General features: G+C 43.9%; 1 protein-coding gene across 21 annotated transcripts in view; it reads left to right on the plus strand.

The window, feature by feature from the left end:
- AOPEP (aminopeptidase O (putative)) overlaps positions 1-25,868 on the plus strand; it is a 302,298-nt gene that overhangs the window by 257,227 nt on the left and 19,203 nt on the right. For 7 of the 21 annotated variants that reach the window (XR_013758759.1, XM_079108836.1, XM_079108840.1 and 4 more), the window contains 2 exons: positions 20,658-20,738; positions 24,027-24,143. The exons of 4 other annotated variants lie outside the window; for them this stretch is intronic. Coding sequence is in view for 10 of the 17 variants with exons in the window: in XM_079108836.1 (XP_078964962.1) it covers positions 20,658-20,738; positions 24,027-24,143 (198 nt within the window). In the remaining 7 variants the exon portion in view is untranslated. Of the gene's footprint in view, positions 1-392; positions 10,874-20,657; positions 20,739-24,026; positions 24,144-25,868 lie in introns of those variants that run through there. 10 more of the 21 variants (XR_013758757.1, XM_079108843.1, XM_079108844.1 and 7 more) reach the window with 6 other exon arrangements.

Here is a 25,868-nt window from a genome sequence, read left to right on the forward strand (position 1 = left end):
GAGTGGTCAGTCTGCAGGGCTAGCAGTTGACCTGCAGTTCAGGATCAGTTGGAGCATCTTGAAAAGCAAGTGTTTGTTGGTGCCTAAGGTGGGTAGTAACTTGTGTACGGAAGTTCCTTTAGCTTGTGACTTGCCCTTTTTTAAATAATCCCTGTATTTTAAAGAATCTGCTGCGTGACGGAGCTGGTCTGTCCGTGTAGACAGGCAGATCGTTCTCTCCTCCCAGATTTGCCTTCTGCTGCAAATGTTTTCAGATGCCTCAGCTGGAGGTGGGGTGATCGGGTGTGTGAGTGTGGATTATGGGCCTCAGAGAGCGTTCCTGTGACAGGGGTCACATTGAGCTGCTCCCACACAAAGGATCACACGTGTGTTTGTGTTTTGAATCTTCCCAGGTTTTCGTGTCTGAAGTGGCAGTAGCTGCGGGAGCTCCCGCAGCGCTGGGTTCTCCGGGAGGACGTCCCTGGCACCAGGGCGTCCATCTCCCCCTCCCGCCCTCCCGCTCTCTGTAAGACCTCGTGGGCCTGGCATGGCCGCGCACACCTGTGACCCCAGCTACTCAGGCTCAGCAACTTCATAAGACCATCTCAGATTTAAAGTTGAAAGGGCTGGGGATATAGCTCAGTGGTAGAGTGCCCCTGGCTTCCGTCTCCATTACCGAGAGAGAGAGAGAGAGAGAGAGAGAGAGATTTCTCAGAAGGACATTTAAAAACTGTAATTGTTTAAAATATGAAAATAAAACCTTTTTTGAGGTTGTGGTTCTGAAGACAATTTATCTGGTAAACCCTACTTGGTTTTAATCTTTGCCCACAAAAAAAAAATTCTAGATTTTGAATTAATTCCAAAAAGTCACCACCCTTAAAATGACCAGAGTCATAATGTGATATGGGGGAGGTCTTTCATACCTTTCAAAGATGTTTCATCTTTTTAAAGTTTCTTCACTTATCATGTAATACCTGCCGTGAAGTACAGTATGTATTTACTTATCCTTAAAAAAGAAGTATTGCTTTTCATTCCTTCCAGCAAATGTCAGAATGATGGAGCTGTTTTTGGGGTTTTAACATGGAGTGAAAGCTGTAGCTTGTTCCAGATGTCCCCGGGCATGGCACAGCTGAGAGGTGGCAAGAACCTGGCAGGAGCACCAAGCTTGACGTCACCATGGGGCCTATCGGTTCCAGAGCCCCGTGACCTTGTTGGCCTTGCAGCGTGGCCACATGCTGGCCCTGACTGGTCGTACCCGTGTGCCATCTCACAGGACCCTACACACCTAGCTTTGGTGGGCCGCACGTTGTGAATGTGCCCCTTTTGAAGGTGGCACCGTCTCTTTGATCCTTTGGCTGAAAACCAGTGAGTTAGTCGGACCTTACACGTGTAAGGTGTCTTCTACTGAGAGGAGGTGTGGGAATCACCCAAGGTCCATAAATAGGATTTTGTAGGTCATGCCCCCCCTCCCCCAGCCCTACAAAGACCTGAGAGCTGTGTGTGTTTCTTTGTGTTTCTTTGTGATTCTCTGGATTGAGCCACCAGGGGCACTCTACCCCTGAGCTGCATCTCCAGCCTCCTGAGTCACTGGGATTCCCAGTGTCATAGTGTGTGGCATTTAGTTTGGTGTAAATAACTGTTTTAGGCACTTTCAGGAGTAATATATTTTTGTTTGTTAGCCTTTATTGTGATCTTTTTAAAGGAGCGGGGAGCTCGCCTTAACCAATCATAACCATTGCATCTTAAGAATTCTTTCTGCAGTCATCCTTTTATTTTAATCAGAAAGCTGATTAGAGTTCATTGTTAAAAAATGATAAGCTATACAAATAACCACAAAAAATATTTTTGTCCTTGGCACCTAAAAGTCATCAAAAATACTTCTGGACTCGGCCACAGAGCACATGTAGGTTTTGCCATTTGAGGTTATGTTGTACATGCACAATGTCCCGGACATCAGTGCTTACTATATCAGGTGTTTTCCAGGAAATTTTTCTTGCAGTTTTTCCCTGGGGTAAATGCATGTGCCTGTAATTTTGGGCAGCAAATAAAATATACCTTTGGGTGCAGTGTGCTCTAGGAGATGGAAGGACTTGGAAAAGAGCGCATTAGAAGCAGAAAAGACCCTGGAGCTCTATCCAGTCGTCAGACTGCCCGCGGGCCTCCTGCAGTGCCTGCGCAGGGGCAGCACACGGTCCTGAAGAACTGTGGCAGCCGTAGAGGGGACTTCTCCAAGTCACGGACCCCATTCCCATCAGAGCAGACTCTGAGGTTCCTAGGGAGACATATGGCCTCACTTCCTGACTGACCCCAGCTTTCTGCCTTCGCCTCCACTGACAAATTCAGACTATGAGTGTGACGACCTGGTGGGGCTGTTGGCATCTTATGGACAAGATGCACAGAGCTGTGGGAAATGCATTGGTATGCATACCGTCCATCCAGCCCACTGTCCATACACGCTCCTTGCAACAAATTCCCTGCTACTAATGTCCTGACACAGGGAAATGAGCATGAATATCCTAGGACATAAAATTCATTTAAGAAGGATGAGGGAAAACACCATTTCTTTCCAGTTATACTGAAATTAATAGCATAACTAAGGTGAACATCCTGGAAAACTAGACACCATTGAACTGGAATGACAGGATCAGTAGGGTTGAACCCGGCTCAGAATACGTAGGGGAAACATGCTGCTTTCTAGCAGCTGCAGGTCAGCATGCATCAGGCTGTGAATTCTTCTGCACTTCAGTTTCTAGGCAACTAGAATTTTAAATCTGAATATAAACACCCCCCCAAAAAAGAAGTGAATAAAATGATAAAAAGCAGAAAGACGTAAGCCATTTGCCACAACCCTTCCTAACTACAGCAAATGGATCCTGGCCATTACCTGGCTACGCAGAGCAGCTGTAAACAAGCCACTGTGCAGAGTTCCATAGCGCCAGCACAGTGTGCATGCTCTGCCTTTAAGGTCCGCAGCAGAGAGGGACCCCTCAAGGGAATGGGTTTCACCATCACGGGATATTTCTTTTCCTGTTCTTTTAATCAGTTGCACTTTAAGATCTTGTAATTGCCAGCAGCACACACCACCTGTGAGGGGACACCAGCTGCTTTCCCCAGTGAGTTACTGTCGCCCCTGCTTGTCTTGGAGCTGCTCTCAGGACTCCTCCTTCAAGTCCATGTTACTTCTGGGTAGGCAGGTCCCACCCAAAGGGTGCTGTGTCTCAGTGCTTCCGCTGCAGCCAGGAGGAGATGTTGGGGGCCGTCCTGGAGGTGGTTGCCTGTCTCCATCAGAGATTTGAACTTGAAAATGACCTTGGTGAATTCATGGGTAGAGGGATTGATAGGATTACCAGTAAATTTGGCAGTCTAAGCTGATGTTTTTAGAGCAGGCACTGCTTAGAATCCTGTGAAGAACTGACCAGCTCTGTGTTTGAAAAAAAGGTTATTGTGGACCTCCTGGGTGGACAGAGGTCAAATGGAACCCACGTGGGTATGTGTCCTGCCTTTGAATGTTTCGCAGTGTATTGGCAGGAGGGGGGCACGGGATCAGAGCGCCACTTTGCATGCTGTTGAGGCCTGCATCCCAAGCCGTGTGGATCAGCTAACAAGTGTCCAATGGAAGTGATATCGTAGGCGTGAAAAATAAGACCTGTGAGAGACACTTTTAAAAATTGAATTTGTTCAGTCTAGAACAGCAACTTCAAGGATCTGAGGATAAGCTGACTCAGCAGCAGGAGCTGGTGCCAGGGTTCTAACCTTTGTGCCTCTACAAAAGTCATGCGGGGCCCCTCAGTTTATAAACCCTCTTATTATGAGGAAGTCAGACATCTGCTATCTTTATGTTTAATTCTCTAATCAAAGAAGTATTCCCAAGTTGCTCTTGTGGCACAGAAACTTAGGAAATTGCATGGGCAGGTTTAAGAATGATATTTTTGCAAATAATAAATCAATATAGTTATACCCCTTATGTGAGTTTCACTTTCCTCAGTTTGTTACCCATAGTCAACCTCAGTCAGAAAATACTAAGTGGAATATTTCAGAAATAACAATATGTTGTTCACATCCTTTTTTCCCTGGCGTGGTAGAATCTCGTGACCCCTGCTCTGGAACTGGGTCATCCTTTAGTCCAGTATATCCGTGTAGTATGTGCAACCTGCCAAACCACCTGACAGGTGATCAACCTGTGTCATGGAATCACAGTGCTTATGCAGAGTTCTGTACTCAGTTTCAGGCATCTGTGGGGTGAGGAGGGTGTCTTAGCATATATCCTATGGATAAGGGTGATACAGTAGTAAATGTATCAGGTTACTAGTAGAGATAATGAATAAATTGATGTTTTTGTATGACTGTCTTCAATGTTAATTATTTGTTGCTTCATCAAAATTGGATCACAGTTCCAAGTGATTTCTGGCCTACAATTAAGCACAACGTTTTACTTAGGCAATATTTTTCTCAAAAACTTTAGGCAGGTTGTATTAACAACTTATACAGCACAAGAGTTTGCAGTTTGTTTATGCCTGCTATGAGCAGTTTATTCCTGTTTATTCAGGCATTCATCTACTTTCATGGTACTAATTCTAAGAAGTCTTTAAAATAGCCACTGGCATTATTTACTGTCTGTGATTTATGATGGCAGACTAAATAAGATTACTGACATTATTTCTTATTCCTCAGAGTCTATAAAAACAGTTTTCAGGATGTTAAGTTTTCATAGTCATTGCATGATTGATATATTCCTTTCCCCACAGAATTAAAAGTGTGTCAGAGATGCAATTTGGATTTAATTTAATTCTGGAACCATAGTAAGAATAGCATTGGGACATTTAAGTGGAGTTAAAAGGAACTGGCAGACCTCATGTCCTGCCTTATATCTAAATAGCAAGACATGGTAGAATGCGTCTCCTCAGTCCCAGAGGCCTTGGCAGGTACAGTGGGAAGGCCCGTGGTCACAGACCTCTGCAACAAGCCCCTTCCCGCACACTGCTGCACGGAATCAAAGAGCTGCGTCTTTCTTGTCTTTTGTGCAGTGTTCTGTATTTCCCCACCCCTTGGAATTCTGTCACCAGCAGGAACAGTCCTCTGAGAGCTCTGGGAAGGAGGGCTATATCCTGGGGTGCAGTCCTGCCGATGAAGCAGGTGATCAGACACAAAGCCAAGGGGAGCACCCAGCCACACAGTAACCACCTTTTCCTGAGGAGCGGCGTCCAGGCTCAGCCAAGTGCATTTTCTCTTGGGGTGCCTTTCCTGCCTAAGCTTCCCTGGTTTTCAGCTCTTTTTGGGAACCTGTCTCCATCTCTGCTGTTTAGAAGGGAGCGCATAGTGGACCTATCTCCCTCCCTGCTTCTCTTCTCCTTCATGTCTTTCTTTTTTTGTTTGTTTGTGGGGGTTTTTTGGGGGGGAGGAAGGGGGGGATTCTGGAGATTTAATCCAGAGGCATTTTACCACTGAGCTACATCCCCAGCCCTTTTTGTTTTGTATTTTGAGACAGGATCTCACTAAGTTCTTAGGGCCTTGATAGATTACTGAGGCTGGCCTTGAACTTGGGATCCTCGTATCTCAGCTTCTCTGGCCCCTGGGAGTACAGACGTATCCCACCACACCCGACTCCTCCATGTCTTTCTGATCAAGCACTCCAAGGATGTCCACAGGAGGCAGGCCAGGCCTTCCTGGTTCCCTCCTGGCCCAGGTTCCTGTAGGTGGGGCACACATGACAAGGACCCAACTCTGCCACCCTCTTGCAGTGGCATAGGGTTTGAATTTTGGGTTATCCTAGCTCTTCCCATGTTTGTTTAGCTCTGTAGACAGTAAAACTAAATGATAGCCAGAGACGAAATACTGATCAAAAGCAGAATGAGCTGAAAACATTGCTTTTCTAATAAAAGATGTGGTAAAGAATGGCAGTTCATTCTTTACCAAAGGATTTACCTGGAAATATGGGTGGTCAACTGCTTCCCTTTGGAAAAATGTACCAGCAAGAACTTTAGAAAAAATCATAATCAGGCATCTCCATGACAGTTACCCTATCATGAGAAAGAACGTGCAATGGGCATTGGCCTTGTGGATATGTGATTCTGCCCGTTCCTTTTACTACGTTGACCAAAAGGCTCTGTGCTTTTCAGGAGCTTAGCCAAGTTTGACAAACATGAGTGAAACTTCAGGGGCACAAAGGAAGACCCTGTTAGCAGCAATGTTATTATGCTGTAAACACCGTAGGAAATGGCCTCACGAGAAATGGATTTATGCTAGGAAAATAGTAAGAGAAACTATTCAGGAATAAGATTGCTTTTTAAACAAAAGAAATGAAGTATACACTAATGTGACATTCTGATTCTGCCAGATGGCACTTGTGTATTGTATACTCAGAGTCCTTGGGTGTGTGTGCTTGCTGGGGCGGTATGGGGGGCGATGCTTAAGAAAAGTACAATAAACAGGGCTGTGATCTCACCATATGTGTTGAATTGAACACAACTCTTCTGCATTTAATGAAGACTTTAGCCTTTAGGGGTAAATAAAACGTCACTAACCAGGGATGGCCTGAATACTTCTTACTGGCTGTAATAATTAAAGCCATGAAAAAGGTGGTGGCGTTATGTTACTTATTAACTCGAATCGCTGTTAGATTTGATCAAGACGCAGTTGCCCATGGCACTTTGTTTCATGTTTGTCCTTTGTTCCACTGACATGCTGTGCCCTGGCCTCGGTGGCACTGTAAAGGCAGCCAGGCAGAGTAAGCACCAGACGCAGAAGGCTTGTAGACCTCCAAACCAGCCGTCTTCTGTCTCGTCCACCCATCCCAGCAAGCTTTTCAGCCACGAGACTTGAGCCTGAAACCACCTATAAAGCTGCATACTTGGGGATCAGAGGAGAGACCGGAAGAAACCTTCCCCTTTTGAAGGATACTGCTGGGCCTGGGTATAGCTGAGAGCTTTTCAAGGATGTTTTTCCTCACATGTTGAGCCAGACAGTTTGATAAGAGCAATTTAGAACTCGGGTGCACAGGCATCTGATTGCTGCTACAACAAATTACAACAAATTTAACTCCTTTGAAAAAGGACAGATTTGTTATCTTGCAGTATCTGAAGGTCAGAAAGTCTAAAGTCCGCCTCACCGGGCTCAAGTTGGGGTGTCGGCAGGCTTCCGTCTTCCTGTAGGTGCTGGAGGGAAATCACTCCTTGCCTTTTCTAGCTTTTAGAGGCTGGCTGTGTGCCTTGGCCCATGGGCCTTCCTCCGTCTTCAGAGCCAGCACGCTGACTGCAGGCTCAGGTCTCTGCAGCCGGTCTCACTGATCCGCGTGGGACTGCATGGGCCCCTGGTTGAGGTAGCTCATTGGAGACTCCTTCCACCTCCAGCTTTAATTCCCCTTTGCGGTGTAACCTCACACATAACGCTTCAGGGATTGCAGTGTGGCTGTGATCCTGCCTGTCACACCAAAGGATGTGGATAATCAGAAAGGGTAGTGACTTGGGGAGTTCATAGGGCTGGGTCGTCAACAAGCAGGGTGTGGCATTAGAAATGGGCTTTGAGTGGCTTTAGTAGCTTCTTACAATTACTGCCAACAAAATAATATATGTATGCATAGGTGCTGTAACAATAGAAAACTAATTTTTAGCTTAAATGGGATTTCTCTTTTACTTACTCTTACTCTTATCATTCAGTTTCTGATATAAAGTGATATTTTAAGTGTCACATATGACTAATTTTTAATTTTGGTGTGTGAGAAACAGGTATTTCTATTCAAAAGAATAATCCCATTATAGTTTTATTGACTTATGATAATGATACTTGAATTAATCATTTGTTTCTGTGCTCTAGTTTGTTTTTATTGATACTTTTGAGGAAAACCTAGTAAAATGATACTCTATTTTAACACAAAAGCGTCTGTGACATTTTGCGTGGTCGTACCTGCTGTGGACATGCTCTTGTGCGTGCAGCTGCTTGCCTTTCCATATCCCCTTCTCCTTACAAGGCACCTCTTATAAGACCCAGTGTCTTGTCAGTCCTTGTCCAGAGGCCACTGCAAAGTCAAGGGACATAACAGATGCAGGAAATTCTCTGGGAGAAAAGAATCATCTTAATTTGCATAAAGAAGAGCTGCCATGTTTAAACTGTCAAGAACTTCTTAGTGAAAGTGTCCCTGAAATAGATATGACATTAACCTGTAACGACTGTGAAATTACTGGTGACAGCCTTTTTTTTTAAAAAAAGTTTATGGTGTTTGAATTTCTCTCTTTAAGTTGTTTCTATCTTAACAAATTTTCATAATTTAGTTGCTAGATAGGAACCACTGCTAATGGGCACAAGATTAAAACTTTGATCCTACCACAAGACAGGTTACATTAATTCAAAACTGGCAGTGCTGGGTCAGTGTGGGGATGAGGGTGGAGCATGGTTAAGAAAGGATTTCCCAGGTTTACAGGGAGCTCAGAATTCCAGCGTCATACACAACAGCGCTGTAATAACTGTTATGTGGCAACTAGGAGAACAGTCTGTGTGGAAGTGAATGCCATGGAACTAAGAAAGCAAAACTGTCTGGGAGGGTTGGTGAAGAGTTCTGGAACAGGTGGCCCCTAAGGAGTGATTCCCCAGAGGGCATTCCAGGCAAAGGGACTGGTGCAAGCAATTAATTTGGGGGTTGTGCTCTAGCTAACCCACCTGGTGGGAGGCAGGCCTGGTGAGGCCCTAGGGCCTGCTCTGCAGGGGGCGCTGGCGGGGCAGAGGGGAGGAGTGGAGCCTTTTGGCCATCTCCAGCTGTGCGTGAGGAGGGTGGGCGGGTGTAAATCCAAGCCCGAGGGCAAGGCGGATCTTCAGACTGGGCGCCTGTGGCATCCAAGGTGTTTGTGTCACAGAGCTTGTGCCTAGTTAGTGAGCAGCCGGGTGGTAGGAGACCCAGATCTCACTAGCCTCCCCTCCTGTGCCTACTAGCTGTGTCCCCACGAAAGGACCACACGTTTTCTAAGGGGGAGTTTTGTCATCTGCCTGGGGTGAGACCCTGGACCTGGGGTGCACAGGGAAGAGGGTGCAAGCTCATTGCGCTTTACCAGGCAGGGGCGATGCCTGGGCTCCCAGAGCCAGCGGCTGTGGAGTTGGGTTAGGCCTGGACCCCCGCCCCCAACCCCGCCCCGACTCCCGCCAGGCGACCCAGCTGCAGCCGCTCCTCTGTGGTCCCTGCCCCAAGCTTTGAGGCAGATCAGTCTGCGGCCCGGGCCAGCGAGGCTTAAGACGTCCGTGGATTGGGTGTACTCCCGGCTCAGGACCAGACTTCTGGGAGCACCTGAGGTTTCCCAAAGACCTTCTCGGCCGGGTCATCCCCGCGAACCCCTGCATCTCCCGGCGTAAGGACCCTTGGTGGCCAGGGCCGGGAGCTCACAGTGCGGGCCTCCCGCCACCGCCGCGGACACAGGCGAGATCTCTAGTCATGGATGGCTGCGCCGCGGCGTCCTCGCCTAGAGCCAGGTATTTAAATTTTCCCCGTTGCTAACTACCGGCGCCCCGCTTCCAGATCGGAGTCGCTCTTTGCTTTCAGACTCGGGCTCCGGACCAGGTGTCAGTGGGTTCTCACCGTCCTGACGGCGAAGTCGGTTGAGAGCCGAGGAGCGCGCGACATTGGCAGGGCAGCGGCGCCGGCCCACACCAGCCATAGTGGCGCAGGATTCGCCTGAAGGTGCCCTGGGAAGGTGCCGCCGCCCGCTGGGGACCACGTGCTGGTGGGAGTAGGGACTCCTGCTTAGAAAGGAAGGGGGAGCGTGTCCCAGGTACCGGTTGGGGGGGGGGGGTGCATTTCATGCAGTGGGGCCACTGATTTGACTTCTGAAAAAGGAACTCTAAATTATAAAAGTAACTTGAACCCGTGGTATTGAAATCGTTGAGAAATGAAATCTGTGGTGGTGAAAAGTGTTTAGCTGAGGTGGACACACTCTCAAGGCTTGCCTTCGCCTTCCAACTGATGTGAAATTACAAACTCGACCAACAGTTTGATCAGCGGTAGTTTTTTGCTTTTAAAAGCAAATGCTAAAATAAATCAGTGTGAACCATGAGACTGATAACATGGGTGCTTGGTTGTTGGATGTTCACTTTTGCAAGAACAATTTGGTGTGTTTTGTGCAGTTTTTTTATTCCTGTGTCTGTAGTATTTTTGTTATTTTCTGAAAGTAGATGTCATGAATTTTTGAAACTGAAAAATACTTTTGAGGATGTATACTTAATGATTTTAAATTTCTTATATATTTGAAAACATTCATGGAGTTCATAATATTTGAAAGAAGGGATTCTGTCTTGTACACAAAGATTAATTTAGCTAAAAAAGAATTCTATGGCTTGGAATTTTGGAAAATGGAAGTTTGCGGGGGAATGTTGTATTTTCTCTGAAGGAACTTTCTCCCTGTGTTCTCAATTGCTCTGCATGTTTATTCCATCTGCAGAACAAGTGTTTGGGAGTTCTTTCTGTATTTTTATTTCCAAAGCTCCTGATTTTTCTTAGTTTAAGCATTTTTAAATGTCATTTTCTTTTCAGAACATTAAGGTTTTTAAGCTTAGACACATTAGCATTGGATTTGCTTTTGTTTTAATTGTTTCTGCTTGTTTTAGCTTGAAATATGTTGATTTTTCTTGTTAAAAGAGATTTACTTTTAAAATGGTTACTACAATTAAATTTTGTGTTCAGCCAAGAGACAAACTTAGCTGCTAAACAAAAAAGTCACTTTGTAAGAAAATAAGATGCTAAATTAGTTTTCCATAATGTGAACTGTTAAAATTTCCTTCATTTAAAAATGGAGACATTTAAGAACATTCTAGAAAATGCCTGGAATGAGACTGAAACCATACTTAGAAAATTCTAACATATTAAAATCTTTTTTGGGGAAAGAAACATATTGAAAGAGAAGATTTAAATAACCTGTTTTGTGCAAAATCTGTATAGTAGCTGTTTTCATTATTTTCATTATTTTTTCTCTTTCCATTCATTGCTTATGACTTTAAAAAAACTTCCACATAAATCAAACCTATAAATTCAGTAATTCTTCTAAGTGGGTACAAAGGGTACAGATTAAAGATTCACCTAATACTGGCAAATAAAATATGAGGGGGTTTTGTTTTTGATGTTTTATTTTTCTCAGCACGTGTTTTATGGGTATAGTTTTATTCATCCTCAAAATTCCACGGTGCATTTAAAACTTGAGTGAAAAGTTTAATACTTAGAACTTGTGAATGGCCTATTATAATTTTCCAGGGGAAGCAAGCCTGATTATTTCCCTTACTGAGGTGTGTCTTTCTAGTTTTGTGGAATGCATCTTTGAGAAATGTCTGCCTCTCACTTAATCCTGATACCTAACTTGTCCATAATTCTTGAAATAGTTATTCTAGTCTGTATAGTGCTTGGAGTTTTCTATTTTGTGGCGAGGATCTGTTGTTTGTCTCCTGGGATTGCTGTGAGATTAGAAACAAGACTTGCCTATTGTATATTATAGGAATGTTGTAGTTGTTTAGGGTGCATCATTAACCATTAAAGCTGTCTTTGTACCTAGGAACTTCTGGTCTACTGCATTTTCCTCTTTGCACTGCCACATAGCCAGTCATCTATTTTAGTGTGAACCGTTGCAACTTCTACCACCACTAATTAAGAATCATGCAGATTGTTTGCTAGAAAAATGGGTGGCTTATTTTACTTTTATTCACATGGTCTTAAAACTATAAGAAAACAGTCCTCCTACTCTCTACATATTACATATTGCTAGGAGGTGATTCAGGAACATTTGCTCTGCAGGAGGGATCAAACTCAGCTTGCTTTCTCTCTCTCTCCTCTCTTCTCTCTCTCTCAGTAGTTTTCCAATTTTCTTTGTTCCTTGTAGCCGGCAAGATCTGGTGTTTTTCAACAGAAATGCTCATGTCCTTGTGAAATGGCATGTACGCTAGAGGCTTATTATTATTATTATTTTTTTTTAATACCATGTACAACTAGAGAAAGTCCTCACAGTCTGTAAATTAGAGGAGAAATTGTTACAGCTATGGCTGCCTTTGTTCTCAAAGTCATTTGAATTGCAGGCCTTGTTGGGACTGGTTTATACATTGTCTAAGTGTTGGGACAAGAACTTCTAATTAGAGTAATTGCCGGGTGGGAGCTGGCGGTCCAGGGCGGGGCGGGCCGGGGATTGGCAGGGGGGACGGGTGGGGCGCAGGCCCGGCGGCGGGGCAGGATTGGCTCCAGGCAGAGGGGCGGGGCGGGGCGGCCGGGCGGGATTGGCCCTGGGAGGAGGGGCGGGGCGGCCCAGGCATATCTGTGGCGCGGGCCGGTCAGGTGGAGGACGCCGTCGGACCGCGAGTGAGGGAGGTGAGTGAGACCTCGCCCTTCCCACAGCCGGGCTCTGCTCCAGGCTTCCCACCGCAGGAGCTCTGGCAAGCACGGCGAGGTGGACCTCCGCAGAGGCCGCTGCCCAGTACCCTGGCCGCGGCATCGATGTGAATGGGTTTCCATTTGCCTTCAAAAGGCTCTAGAACGTTGGTGGTGCTTCTTTTACCGGTGTTCGCCTGGCCAGGTAGACGGTTCCCGCTGGTAAGGCGCGCTCCGGCCACAGGCATTGGGATTGCAGTTTATTTCTTGTGTTGTTTACCAAGCCTTCAAGTCAAAAAGATCTCGGACAAATCCATTGTGGTGGGCTCAAGACAGCTCATCTAGAGGAGGAGTCCAGGAGGAAGATAGCAACATCGATTACCGCCTTAGACTTGAGTTTTTGTAGGAAGTGTTCCACAGGTTAACTTTGTTTCCAGGGAGCTGCTGTCGTTACTCTTGTGTCCAGGGTGTGTGCGTGAATGTGTGTGTACACACGTGTGTGCCGCTGGTCTAGAGGGGTTTTGGTCTTTGCTCTCAATTCCCAGCAAACATTCTTAGGTGGAAACTTAGACCAAGTATCAGGCTGCTAACCACCGACAATAAAAGAACTGCTTTTTCATCTTTGACTCTGAAGAAAAGTTTGGTTGCCCTAGAGGGGGGCAGCTTGTCTTTTTTTTTCTGTCTCAAAATTTGTCATTATTTTATGTTGTGAGTTGAGAACCTAAATCTTGTAATCAGCAGAACAAGGGTTCTGTACTTGTGACATTGAGTTCAGTAGTTTTAAACTCTCATGTATCTACTTTTCGCGTTTGGGCATCTATGGTCATTGGTTTTTCAAGTTTTGTTTTTAATTGATGTATCATAATTTTGCATATTTATGGGGAACAGTGATGTATCAATACGTGTATGCATGTGTAAACCAATTAATTTATTTTATATGAGTCAAGCTTCACCATGGAATATATGTGCAGATCATAATTGGTATGTTTGTAACTGATGTGTTAGTAGAAAAGTGAAGTGGAAACTAATGTGGCATGTAGAAAGTAAGCAGTTAGTAACCAGATGAAGTTTTAAAGTTTTTCTTCTTTTTCGTTTTAATTATATAAGAAAAATATCTTTTAAAATCCAGTTAAAGAAAATTGTTTTGCCTCTACTTTTATTTTTTAAAGATAAACTCTGGATTGATTTATAGTTAGGTTTGAATGCTGAGAGAGGGAAAGTAGTTTTCCATAGAATGTTTTCTAATCAGAAAACTTAAAAATGTGTTAACATTCCCTGAAATTTCCGAAAACTGTTCTATTGTGGAAAAATGCATTTTTCCAGTAAAATAATACTGAATTGTCTTAAATGAACACGTTATAAGGAAAATATAAAAAGACTAGAAATGCTACACCTCAATTTTTAGAAAATTTATTTACGAGTCTGTTAGGAACAACTTGCATGTGCTCGAGATTTTAGGTTGCTGCTAGAGAGACCATTTTGTGTTTAATCTTTATGCCAACACCTGTGAGAAGACCACCCAGATTTTTTAAACCCCAGGTTAGCTACCACTTTTGAGTACCCATTGTGCATTCTTGAAGACTACTGGTGATTGATTTTCAAGTGTTCGAAGTCTCCGAAGAGAACATGTCCGGGGCAGCAAGTGAGGCCACATTTGCTTTTCCCCACTCCTCTGTCAGCTTCAGGCTGCTTCTGGCCCTGGGTCCAAGCTGGGACTCACAGTAGACCTGTAAGATCATACTCTTTGAATTGTCATGGTAGTAACATGGACATTTTGCCCTATTTCAGGCTACCTGTTTAGTTGGGAATTGTTTCTGTCATGGTGGGAAGCACGTTCGTTTATGGATTTTCAGTTACTTGTGCATGACATGAACCTTAGGGGTGAACAGACTTGGCTCTGCTCCTTGCTATGGGGTTTTGTGGTCCTCTTTCCGACTGCTGTGTTTGTGTTGCCCTCCCTGATGATCTGTACCCACAGAACACAAGTCTCTTTGATACAGAACGCTGGCCCAGTCCTAGGTTTCCTTTCCCTCAGGTGAGCTGGTATGGAGTGGCAGAGAAAAAAGAAGTTAAAAGTTAAGTGTCTGAATTTTTCCTCTGCTTTTCTTTTTCCTAAAGTTAAGTCCATTTTCCCCAGTAATATGAATTTCCCTAAGTGTTGAAGTGACCCTTAAGAAGCTGATCCTTTGCTCTGTTCCTCATAAAACTTTTTCAGAGTTAATCCCAGGTATAAAATGTCCAGACTGGAATCCAGAAGTATTTAGAAATTGAGTGAAATATGACTCCTTTGCCTGGCAGACATTGACTCATTCTGAGAAATAAAACTGAAACACTGAATGGTAGATGGTGCAGTGGTGCTCCCTGCACGTCTTCATTAAATAACAGCAGCTTTATTCCTTTATTTTTCCAGCAGTAATTGTTGTGGTTCAACTTGCCACCCTTGTCCACCTCCTCTGACATTCCCCTGTAGTTGTGGTGGGGTGTGTGTAAGGGCATGCCTTTTTGTCAACTTTTTTGGCAGAAATCAACTGACAAATTTTAGACATGTGGCTAAAATTTATGCTTCGTCTGAATTTGATAGGAAGGACCAAAACAAAAAATTACAAAATAGTCTGACCAAAAAATGTTCTTGACTGTGAAGAAAAAAGGTCATGGAATGTTAGTGCTTTAGGCCTCAGAATAAACACCAGGCATGAAATTTATTTATAAATTATGTTCCCTGCTTCCCAGTGTGTGTGTGTCCATATCGGAGTTGCTGGTCTGGCCTGGGGATCAGAGTGGTTGGTGTGTTTTCTGTTTGCTTATGTTGCTTTCCTTTTTTTTCACCTTGCAACTCTTGATATCATTAGTTCTAATGCTCTTGTGACTTGCTTGCTCTCTTCTTTAAGCTGTTAATCTTATTAATCTTAATCTTACAAGTTTTAACAGTGAGATAATGGAGAGCAAAAGAACAGATGTCTCTAAGAGATAGTATTAAGTTTTTGCACATAGAACACAATAGACTCTTAGGACCCTCGTACAACGGAGCCACCATTACATTAATGGACAGGTATTTTACCATTACCTTTTAAAATATGAAAAACTATGAACCAGCTCTGTTACTGTACAAAATATTTATAAAACTTTTTAGGTTGACAGTTTAAATTTTATCTGTTGGCTTCGTTCTAGCTTAGAAGTAAGAATCACTTCTGGTCTGAATTTTGACGTGCATCTCTGTAAAATGGCTTTGGACAGATTCATGTAAACCACTGGAGTATGTTGACACTGTCCTTGCCGATGTTGCCACATGTTACTCCCTTCACTCTCCTCAGTTTGTTGAGCATTTGACTGCCACACCTGGGGGTGATGTCACTTGAAGTGAGCAAGATCCACTTTCAATTTACAAGGAACTTTAAAACATACCTTCTTTTATAGAAGTTAAAATATAATTTTGTTTGAGTTATTCCTATTTAAACTGGAGAATCCTGGTTTTTCTTGATTCTAAAGATGATATTTTCTGAGAGCTTATTTTATTTCTCATTTGCTAACACTTGTAATTTAGAGGGAAAAAAACACTTTTCAGACTGATTATTTATCCCCTGCTTATGCATATGTAAACAGTAATTTTGTGCATGGTTTCTATTACTTTTCACCAGGAACTTGGGGCTATATAAAATAAATTGAACCAAATGTTGGAAAGAATAATCTGCATTGATATAATTATTTACTAAAAATATTAAATTTATAATGAATAATCTCATACAGACTATCTGCTTTTGACATATGGAATAACAAAGTTAGAGAAAAATAGGAAAATTCTGGGTTTGAATGAAATTACAGTTACTGTATTTTCCCATGGAAAATATGAAAATATTGATAGTTGATGTTGTAAAAGACAACATAAAACTGAGCATGTGACTACTGCTGTGCTTTGTGTAGATCAGCAAGGCACTTGGAAAATTTAATATGCTCCCAATTTTTTTAGTGTTGATTGCACAGAACCAATTTTTGTATTTAGTAGTATTGGCATTCATCTTGGCATGGAGAAGTATTGAAACAGAACTTTCGAGGTATGTGTTACTTTTAAATGCTGGTATGACTGTGGCTAGGTAGCCCTGATAGGTTTTTGGTGCACACGATACTGGAAGATCTGCCTGTTCTGGTAACTAACTGGACCTACTTCAGAAGAGCCCCTTGTTCCCAGGTTGGTAGCTCAGCACTTTATACATTTCTGTGCCCTTAGATTAGCTTGCAATAATAAACGTCTTCATAAAGTATACCTTCTCTTCCATTAAGTAAATTATTAGGAAATATTTGTAGCAGTAATTAAGAAGAATATTTCTGCTTAAACTGGAGGCAGGAAAAAATAAAAGAACCAGGTGACTTGTGTAAGTGACTCAGGAAATTTAACTGAAAGAGTTCTTGGTTTCTGTGTCTTTAGAAAGTTGTTTACATAAGGTTTGGATTCTGTTGATTCTATTCTGAACCTTTCGCCCCACCAATAACATTTCTTGCTGTCTCACTGTATCACAGAAACAGCCCAGTCCCATTCTTTTCAGTGGCTGCACGCTATTCTGTTGTGTGACTATTTGCCATTTTCCACTAAGAACTAACTGACAGTTTTGACAATAATAGTATTTTCATGTGCTGGATTATAGAGTGTCTGTCGTAAGGTAGTATGTATTCATATGTGGAGTTTGAAAATGTTATTTTATAAATTAGGAACTCAGGTTTGTAAAAAAAAAAAAAAAAGCTATTCAAAGTAAATACATTAGGTGTTACGTATACTATCAGCATAGGAAAAAGCATTGTTCTCAGGAAAGCAAAAAAGCAGATTTCAGTGAAAAAAATGCAAATACAAGTAAAGTTAGAAGTGTTCTCTAATATTTCAAAGTGTTGTGATTTTTTGGAAATCCTTAAGTAAGTCATTTTTGAACATGCCATTGTCCTTGGGGTAGAGTGAATAGCCTGAGGCTCTTAGGAGTTTGGGATTTCTTTTTCTTGAGTGATGACTTTCTTGAGACCCATAAAGTTCAGATGCAGAATGTTCTCCCTGTGGCCCCATTGTAATCAGTCTGGCAGATTGCAGGCGGGGACAGTCGTGAGAGTGACAGGCATCTCTTACAAAGTGCTTGGAAATGTTCAGTTTGAGAGTTCGCAGTGCTTTTCCTTCCCAAAATGTGTGATAACATAAAATATTAGCATGCACATGGTTACAAGAGAGCCAGTTGACAAGACCACTTCATTTTATGTAGTTTAAGTAATGTGCTTTGTTTCAGATTGCATACAGTTGGGTGACACTTTCAGCAAAAGTTAAGAAAATAGTAGCACATGAAAATTTGACCTTTGCAATCTGGAAACATGAGACTGATCTATGCCAATAAATTATTTCAGATGCTCTTTGCTAATGTTGCTGTGTTTTAATCCTGTGGTGCCAGTTTTGGAAGTTCTGTGACCAAATCATGTCTCAAAAATGCAGTAGTCTTTTTAAATGGTAGCTATTAGAAAAATTTCCAGAAATATAATATGTTTCTTTCCCTGTTTGACATGAATTATGTGAATATTTGCTGCTGCTCTAATTTTCTTTCTGAAATTTGACCATGGATACTATACTCCCTAATGTTTGGTAAATCAAACATAACTTATTCTGCTGGGATAATTTATCCCTATTGATTGCTTTCTTTATTTTAAAGAAAATTATTCTCTTATTCAATGACCTTCATTTGCTTGCAGATCCAATTTTGTGTCCCTGAAGTGATATGAACAGTGTAGATTTCTAATCTTCCATTTTGGCAATTCTTTAAAGTGTGCTTTCTGCATCAACATGTAAAGAACAGTTTTTCTTTTATAAATTTTGTTTTCAGAAGCAATTCAATCCAGTCGTCTTTTTTCTTCTGTGCAAGATACTGATATAGACTGATGTACTTTAATTGTCATGATACCCTGGTTGACTTGGCTGCTGGGCAACTGTGTGCCTGTGTACATGGTACTGGACTGCCTGTTTCTGTTACTTAGAAATGTTCATTCAGAAATTACAGAATCGAAAGAAGCACCTTGACGTCATGAAGACCATGGCTGTACTTGACCTCACATGTTATGTTTGTTTTGGGGGGTGTTATAAGGAATGAGAACTCTTCCATTTTTGTTTTCGGGAACTTCAGTTTTATCTTAATTTTGCCCCATTGGCAAAAAATTGCTGTGAGAAATTTATTCAGTGCAGAGGTTTTTACTTGTTTTATTTGGTTCAGAGCAACAACGAAAGATGATTTGTTTTCCTAAGTACTGTCTTCTGTCCTGAGAAGAGCTTTCCTGTCACTTCCATGAGGGTACTGTGGGATGGAGACTCCTTTTCCTGCACCTGTGGACAATGGGGGTGGCCCGAGGGTCTGCTAGGGTGGTGGGTATGCTCTCTGGGAAGTGGCAAGGAATTCACTTGGATTTAAGGGAGCCTTATAAAAACAAAAGACATTTCATATCTACAAGATCACCTTCTTAATCCAAGGGGCAAAGGCAATCTCCCTTGCACCCTTTTATTCTGAAGGCCTTGTGCATGTGACTTTCAAAGGTCAGCTGCTTTCATTCTGGTTTGGCCCCTGCTTGTGTTGAATTTCAGCCAGCAAGTCTCCAGCATTCAAGAGTATTGGAGATTTTTCTCCCTCCCCCATTTCTTCTGTTTTTGTTCCATGTAAACAGTTCCTGCCGTAGTAACATAGACAAATATAGCAGAGAATGCTTTTCTGGGAGACGGACGCTCCCTGAGCATTTTTTAACCATTTTTGGGAAGAATTGATCTTTCTGTGTGTTTCAGACAGACTGAAAGAGGGGGAGGCTGTCGCTATAAATTGAAGTGACATCATATGTATTGCCCCCATTGATCCGCTTTTAGTCTCCAGCCAGGATAAAAGGAAATAGCATCAGGGAGGAAGCATGCTTCATTTAGGCACAGATCCCAGAGTGATAATGGGGTAATAATAGAACTCACGCCACCGTCGGTCATTCTCTCTGGGAACCGCACCGCGCCTGGCTCCGCGCGCGCGTGCGCAGCTGCAGCCCGCCACCGCCAGCTGGGCTTTCGTGGGGCCGGGGCGGCTGTGCGAGCTGGTCCCTCTTTACGGCCCTGGCCTGTGGAAGCTCAGTTGTGAGGCGCGCCCGTGGAGTCTGATCCAGGAGGTGAGCTGGCCTGCGCGTGGCGCTAATGGAGGAGCCGCCACGCAGGGCCTCAATTGCGTGGGTGGTCTGTCGGGAGCTCAGATGAGTGATGCCCCATGACAGCAGCGAGAGGCTTCTGGGAGAGTCGGGGTTTGTTTTCTTTGTACTGCTTGTAGGTTAGGAGAGTGGGTTTGGAAAATTCGTATTTCCTTTCCAAGAGTCTGTAAAAACTTCTTAAAACTATTCAAAGTTGTGCAGCGTGTCTCAACTCTTAAGTCGACTGGGAAAAATAGAAGTAGACTTTTTTGTTTGTGCACGTCTCAGTAATTAACAACTGTGAAATCTTCCATATTTATGGCAAGAATACAGACTTCTGAAATCCTTAACAAGTAGCGTTTGTACTTGACTGACCGCCTTCAGCAGTTTCTTCTTGCATTCATTGGAGTGTGTTTTACAGTCCTGTGTAGTTCTCTTTCAAGTACCCACATGACTTTGGCACCCCATAGTCTTATTTTGTCTAAGTTTGCAAGGCAGATGCATTTTTAAAATACTGAACTGGTCTCCATATGGAAAAGATAATCACCCCATCATGAATTCCTAGTTTGTGCAAAGAAAGGAAGGACCTTTATTTTCGTCCACTGTTGAACTTGGGTTCAAGCACTGTTAGACCTCCAGAAATAAAAGCAGGTTCATTCTGTAATGTCTAAAGGCCCTGCTTTCTTAAGAGATAATGCTGAGAACTACTTTATTTTTCTCCATCAGGCCAGACGGCTAAAGCCATGTCTGTCTCCCGCAGTACTGCTGTATTAAAACAGTTGGCCTGGAAGTCATGTGAGATTGAATTTGATTTCTGCGTGGGTGGGAGTGGAATGAGCCACATAGCATTTCCCCTTGCCCTGTGCCAGCTGCCAGGGCGGGTCCCTCCCTGGACTGCCTCTGAGCACAGTTGCTTTGCAAACGTTTTGACTTATCATCCTTTATCATCATTGGTGGCTTCACAGGGAGCAAAGTTTTATAAAGGGAAATTTACTATATTAAAATGTAACCACTTAAAACATTTTTGCATTAAAGCGAATATTAAAATCATCATTTCAAGATCTGTAATCCCATCTTTTTTTAAAAAAAAGTGTCATGTTTACTCATTCGTGAATGAAAGATGCTGAATTACTTATATTGTCTGAGGCATACAACAGCATTAGATCAGCTGTTGTCTATTTTCTTCATTGTTTAGAAACCACATCTTCCCTTGGAATTAGAGTTACAGTTGAGAACGGAGTTGTTTACTGAGTCGTTTCTGCAGGTGAGTCGGCCCGTCCCCGGTGTTGTGGAGGCATGCTTCGTCTGGACACGCTGGCTCTTGCAGCAGCGTCTTGGGCGCCTATTGAAGGACAGCAGACACCTGAAGGGGATGTACACCTTATTCAGTTCCTCCTTCCAGTGAGAGTTGGTTAAACTTCAGAAAGAACCCTGAAGGTCCTCCTCCCTTCTGTCTCTGCCATCTGTCTTAAGGCAGGGGGCTTAACTTTAAATATCTCCGTTGCATAAAATTTGGAAACAAAAGCTTCCAGTGACCCTTTCATCTCTGTTTCCATGTGAAGGTGTGTGCACTTTCTGCTGGGAGGGAAACTCTGTGAGATACAGGAGTGTGAACCCAGGCATTTTGATGGATTTGTATATGAGCAGTGCTTTGATTTTTAAACTGAAGGTGTGTTATTGGTTGAACCTAGTTGGAATAAGTTGAGGCCATTTGTCTCACTCAGGGACTCCTTTCCTCTGTGGGTCTCAAACTGAGCTCTAACAATAGGCCTCATTGTAAGCACAGGCACATGATAGGGAGATGCTTTTCTTTCTGCTCTTTCCTTCTCTGTAATTCTGCAAATTGGCAGGGCTGGTTCCTGCTGTATTTAGTTAGCAAATATCGCCCAACCCCCTGGTGATGGGTGTTCTGTGCCGGATCAGGCCTGTTAGTGCCGAGAGTTGATCCTGTGGGCTGGCCCCTTCCCAGAAGCCTGCCTTGTGTGTCTGGGGGGCCTTAACATCAAGCCACTGTCCCTCTGACTGCCTTTGGAAAAGCTGCCTATTGGCTGTGACAGTGCCTGTGAGGTGCAGGGCAAACTGGCTCACTTTGATTCAGTCTGGCTTTATCTGCCCTGTTTCTGTTTCTTTCTTGTCTCGGGAGTGTCCTCTGTCTCTCTTACCTCCAGCCTCCAGAGGCGGGCTGCTTCTGCAGGGAGCCTCAGGCCAGGCCACAGTGGGACACTTCAACAACGGAGAGACAGAGCAGTGGAGTGGGTTGAGGAGGGCCTTTTAGGAGGAGAAAGGGAGCCTCTGCAGAGGGGTGCGCTGCAGGGGCCTGGCATAACCTCGGGAGAACAGCCCCAGCCCGGCTTCCAGGGCAGCCTCTGTGGAACGTGGGAAGTTACTGTCACGTTTGGTGGGTGGTGGAGAGGAGAGCCAGGGTGCAGTGCCAGTCAGGGCTTCACTGGAGGATCTGGAGCCATGGCAGGAGGGACTAAGGAAGCAGGCAGAGAACTATCTCAGCGGGGCCCCAGTCATCAGGGGTGCAAAGCTTCCTCACCCGTGCTTACATGCAGGGGAAGCTCATCAAAGGCTGCGAGTCTGGATTTGGTCTTTTCTCTAAAATAATAACAGACTTCTTTTGATATTGTAGAAGTAGACTTTTATCTAAACCTGTAGAAAATGGCAGACTGATGTTTGTGTTAGTAGTAATGCAGTAACTTGATCATTAAAGCGTCTTACAGTCGTGTGACTTCTCAAGAAAGGAAATGTTCGTCCTTCCTGGAGTCCTTGTTTTGGCCCTGGCAGGTCAGTGTTAATCCTAATGTGATGATGCCAAAGACACCTTGCTTCCCCCATCAGCCCGAGAGACCATCCGCAGCATGAGTGTCAGATGGCAGATCACAAAGTGACTTCCCACGAGAGCCAAGTAAGGTGCCCACTGCTCTCTGTAGGAAGGGGACGTCCATTAGAACTCAGACAGGTGAGGCGAGAAAACATAGGAAATGCCTTTCTTTGTGAACTTACATGCTCATTTCCCTCGTGCTCACTTTAGGAGAGAGTGCACACGCATGTGTGGGCCGGTGGGGAGGGCAGAGTGCACACTTGGAGACAGAAAGACAGGGATAGGGAGAGAAGCCAGTGATTTGTAAAAATTTCTTTTGAGTAACAAAGTGGCATTTAAAATCCAGGTGTTCTTAAGAATATTCTGCTGATCTGGTACTGGCTTCCAGGTTTGTAAATTTTGGTTTGTTGACGAGGATTTTCTGGGCATAAGCAGGGGGTGGAGAGAAGCTCAAAGCACAGAGAACGGTGGGATTTGTGGTAGTGATTTCTAGAACTCTGATGGTAGAGTAAAGGTGTTTCAGTTCCTGCACGGTATAGCTTGAGTCGCTTCTCCTCCCCCGGTGCCCTGCGGACTGTCCAGCCTGCCTCCCACGCAGGCCGCAGCTTAGCACCGTGGTGCAGAGCCAGCAGACACGACAGCCTCACATCCTCCATCTTGGGTTTCACAAATATTGTTTACTCACAAATTGTTCTTTTTCTTTTTATCACATAAAGACTTCTTCCTCCCTTTGCCCATAACTGGTGGTACTTGTTGACCTGTCCTGTGTGAAAACTTAGGAATATGGATGACTTTGTGTGCATGTGCACCACTGTATAGCCATGTGTGCAACCTTTAAAACAGTGTCATGTAGGGCTTGGGATGTAGCTCAGTTGGTAGGGTGCTTGCCTTGCATGCACAAGGCCCTGGGTTCAATCCCTAGCGCGCGCGCGCGCGCACACACACACACACACACACACACACACACACACACACAAAGTGTCATGTATTATGAACTTACAGTTTTTTAATGCAGGGATTATGAGACACTGTAATTGTTATCATTATATGCTCTTTATTTCTGAGTGCAGCAGGTATGTTTGCAGGTTTTTATGGCTCAAAAGGAAATCTGAAACTGCTTCTTATTTCTCTTAAGCTTCCATGTGTTTGCCTCACATTCTTCTTGAATCTTTGTCTCGGCCAGATGACAGGTTCTTGGCGTATACTTGCCATGAAGCCACCGATCTCATAAACCAAAATAATATTTTATTAAGACATGCACTTTGCCCCCTTATTTTGGGGGGAGTCACTAGGGATTGAACTCGGGGGGGGGGGGTGCTCTACCACTGAACTACATCATCCTCAGTTCTTTTAATTTTTAAAATTTTAAGACATGGTCTTGCTAAGCTGCTGAGGCTGGCCTGGAATTTGAAATCCTCCTGCCTCAGTCTCCTGAATAGCTGGAATTACAGGTGTGCACCACAGTACCCAGCTGATCAGTATCATTTTGATCTGCTCTAAAGTCTATACCTGAAATGGAAAACCACAAAAAAACTTGACTTCCTCAGACCTCAGAATGCAGTGTCTTAGGGGCTGCAGACAGGGTCAGCCATAGGGCTCTACCACAGTCTTCCTGTGTTTCAGGCACGACTGAGAGTATCCAGGTCACCTTGGGTTTGCCATCTTATTCCAAACGCGTGGGTTCACTCTCCCGTCAGCGGGATGGCTTATTGACAGGCTGTTTTGTTTCACCCTTAGCTCCTTCCAGACCAGCTGGTCTTGCTTCTGGAGCATCTTCTGGAGCAGAAGACTCTGAACCCCCAGACTCTGCAGAGCCTCCAGAAGACCTACCACCTTCAGGAGCAGGATGCAGAGGTAACCAGAGGCTTCAACCACTGATCCCTGCTGACGGCGATGCAGGGCACCGACACCGAGGCGGTCCTGAGCTGGGGAAGCTACCGTTTCATCAGCAGAGTCCTGTGTTTGCTCTGAGCGGAGAGCAGGGGCCTGAATCCAGGGGGGACTGCACCACCACTGTGTTGGCTGCAGCAGGATCCTCCCATTGTGCTGTGCCTGTCACCAGAGTATTTTGAGGTCCTAGGTTTCCCTCCCTCCTCCTTAAATCCTAAAAGTGGACATAGTCTCTTAAAAGAATGAGCAGGCAGGGTGGGTGCTCTTGAATCTGAGCTGGGCGGGCCAGCGTGTGCACTGGCGGTGGCGCCGTCCTGTTGCACATTAAGGAAACTTGGCTCAGATGTGTCCAGGCGTCTTGCTTGTGTTCAGTTAGGACAGGAAAGGAGCCATGTGGAAAGGAAATGAGAACTGAATCTAGCAGCCATGGTTTTAAAAGTAAAATTGGATGCTTGTGGGAAAGCAATATGACGTGGTCCTTAATATCTTTTAGCTTATTGGGAAGAATGTGATAGGAATCCTAAGATGAATTCCAGGTTTCAAAAATATAAAATAATAAATATTCTGTGTATTTAGTCATCTTAAGTAAAACACAAGAGCTCAAAGAGAAGAGCTCTTTTCTATAAAACTCTACAGAAAATGCAAGCAAGTTTGGTTTGCATTCAGTTGAAAATAACTGAACATTTAACATTGTACAGTTCAGTACAGCAGCCATGAGCCACCTGTAACCCTTGAGCACTTAAAATGTAGCTGTTTTGAGTTGAGATTTTTTGTGAATGTAAAATACACAGTGGAGATTGAAGGTATTGTATAAAAGAGCAAAACATTTCATTTTCTCCCTGTTCATTAGAATATATTTTTTGAAATGATTTTTTTAGGTCTGTTGGGTTGAATGAAATACTAACAGTGAATTTCATTAAAATGGAGCAAATTGATACCAGCCAGTTCTGATTAACTAAAAGGTCAGATGGACATCATTGTTATACATTTCACAGCTCCATAAATTCAGTAGCAATTACAAGACTGCAGAGAAGACACTCTCAGCTTTTTACCCACCTGAGGATAGGTCAGAAGTGCAACTGTTGCTGTTTATTTCAGCTCTTAGAGTTTTGTTTATAGGATTTCTAAATGCCAGACTGTTATTTTTAATTAGTGTTTAAAAGACCTTCCTATTTATAGGCATTAAACTATGTTTTAATGGGGCTTGAATGCCACTGGAATGTCAGGCTTCTGCACAGGCCGGCACAGACCAGGGCACGAGGGCCAGAGCAGCCGCTGGGCACCTGTCCCTCCATGCCCGGAAGCCACGAGGTGCTAGACCCTGTTTTCCCTCTTCCTTTTGGCATAAGACACATCCTGTTCTTAACTTACTGCCCAGTTTAGTTGTTATATATAACCTCTTAAACCTTTGAGAAGGACAGCAGGTTTTATCTAGTTGCTTGTTTTACATCTCATAAATCATATCATGTTGCCAGAGACAGGGCTGTCTATTGCTTAGATCCCTGCTTGCAAGAGACAGGTCTGGGTGCAGCACGGCCCAGTGTGTGACTCTGTGCAGGTCACACATGGTCTGGAACAGGAGTGCATGCGCAGACGCACTTGTCCTTAAGAAACTCAGATTCCCCTAACTTTTCAGAGTGAATGAGAAGCCAGTGGCTGAGTCCTGAAGGAGACACATGGGGAGACGTT

This window comes from Sciurus vulgaris, assembly GCF_902686455.1.
Source record: "Sciurus vulgaris genome assembly, chromosome: 13".
In the NCBI taxonomy this organism is placed as follows: Eukaryota; Metazoa; Chordata; class Mammalia; order Rodentia; family Sciuridae; genus Sciurus; species Sciurus vulgaris.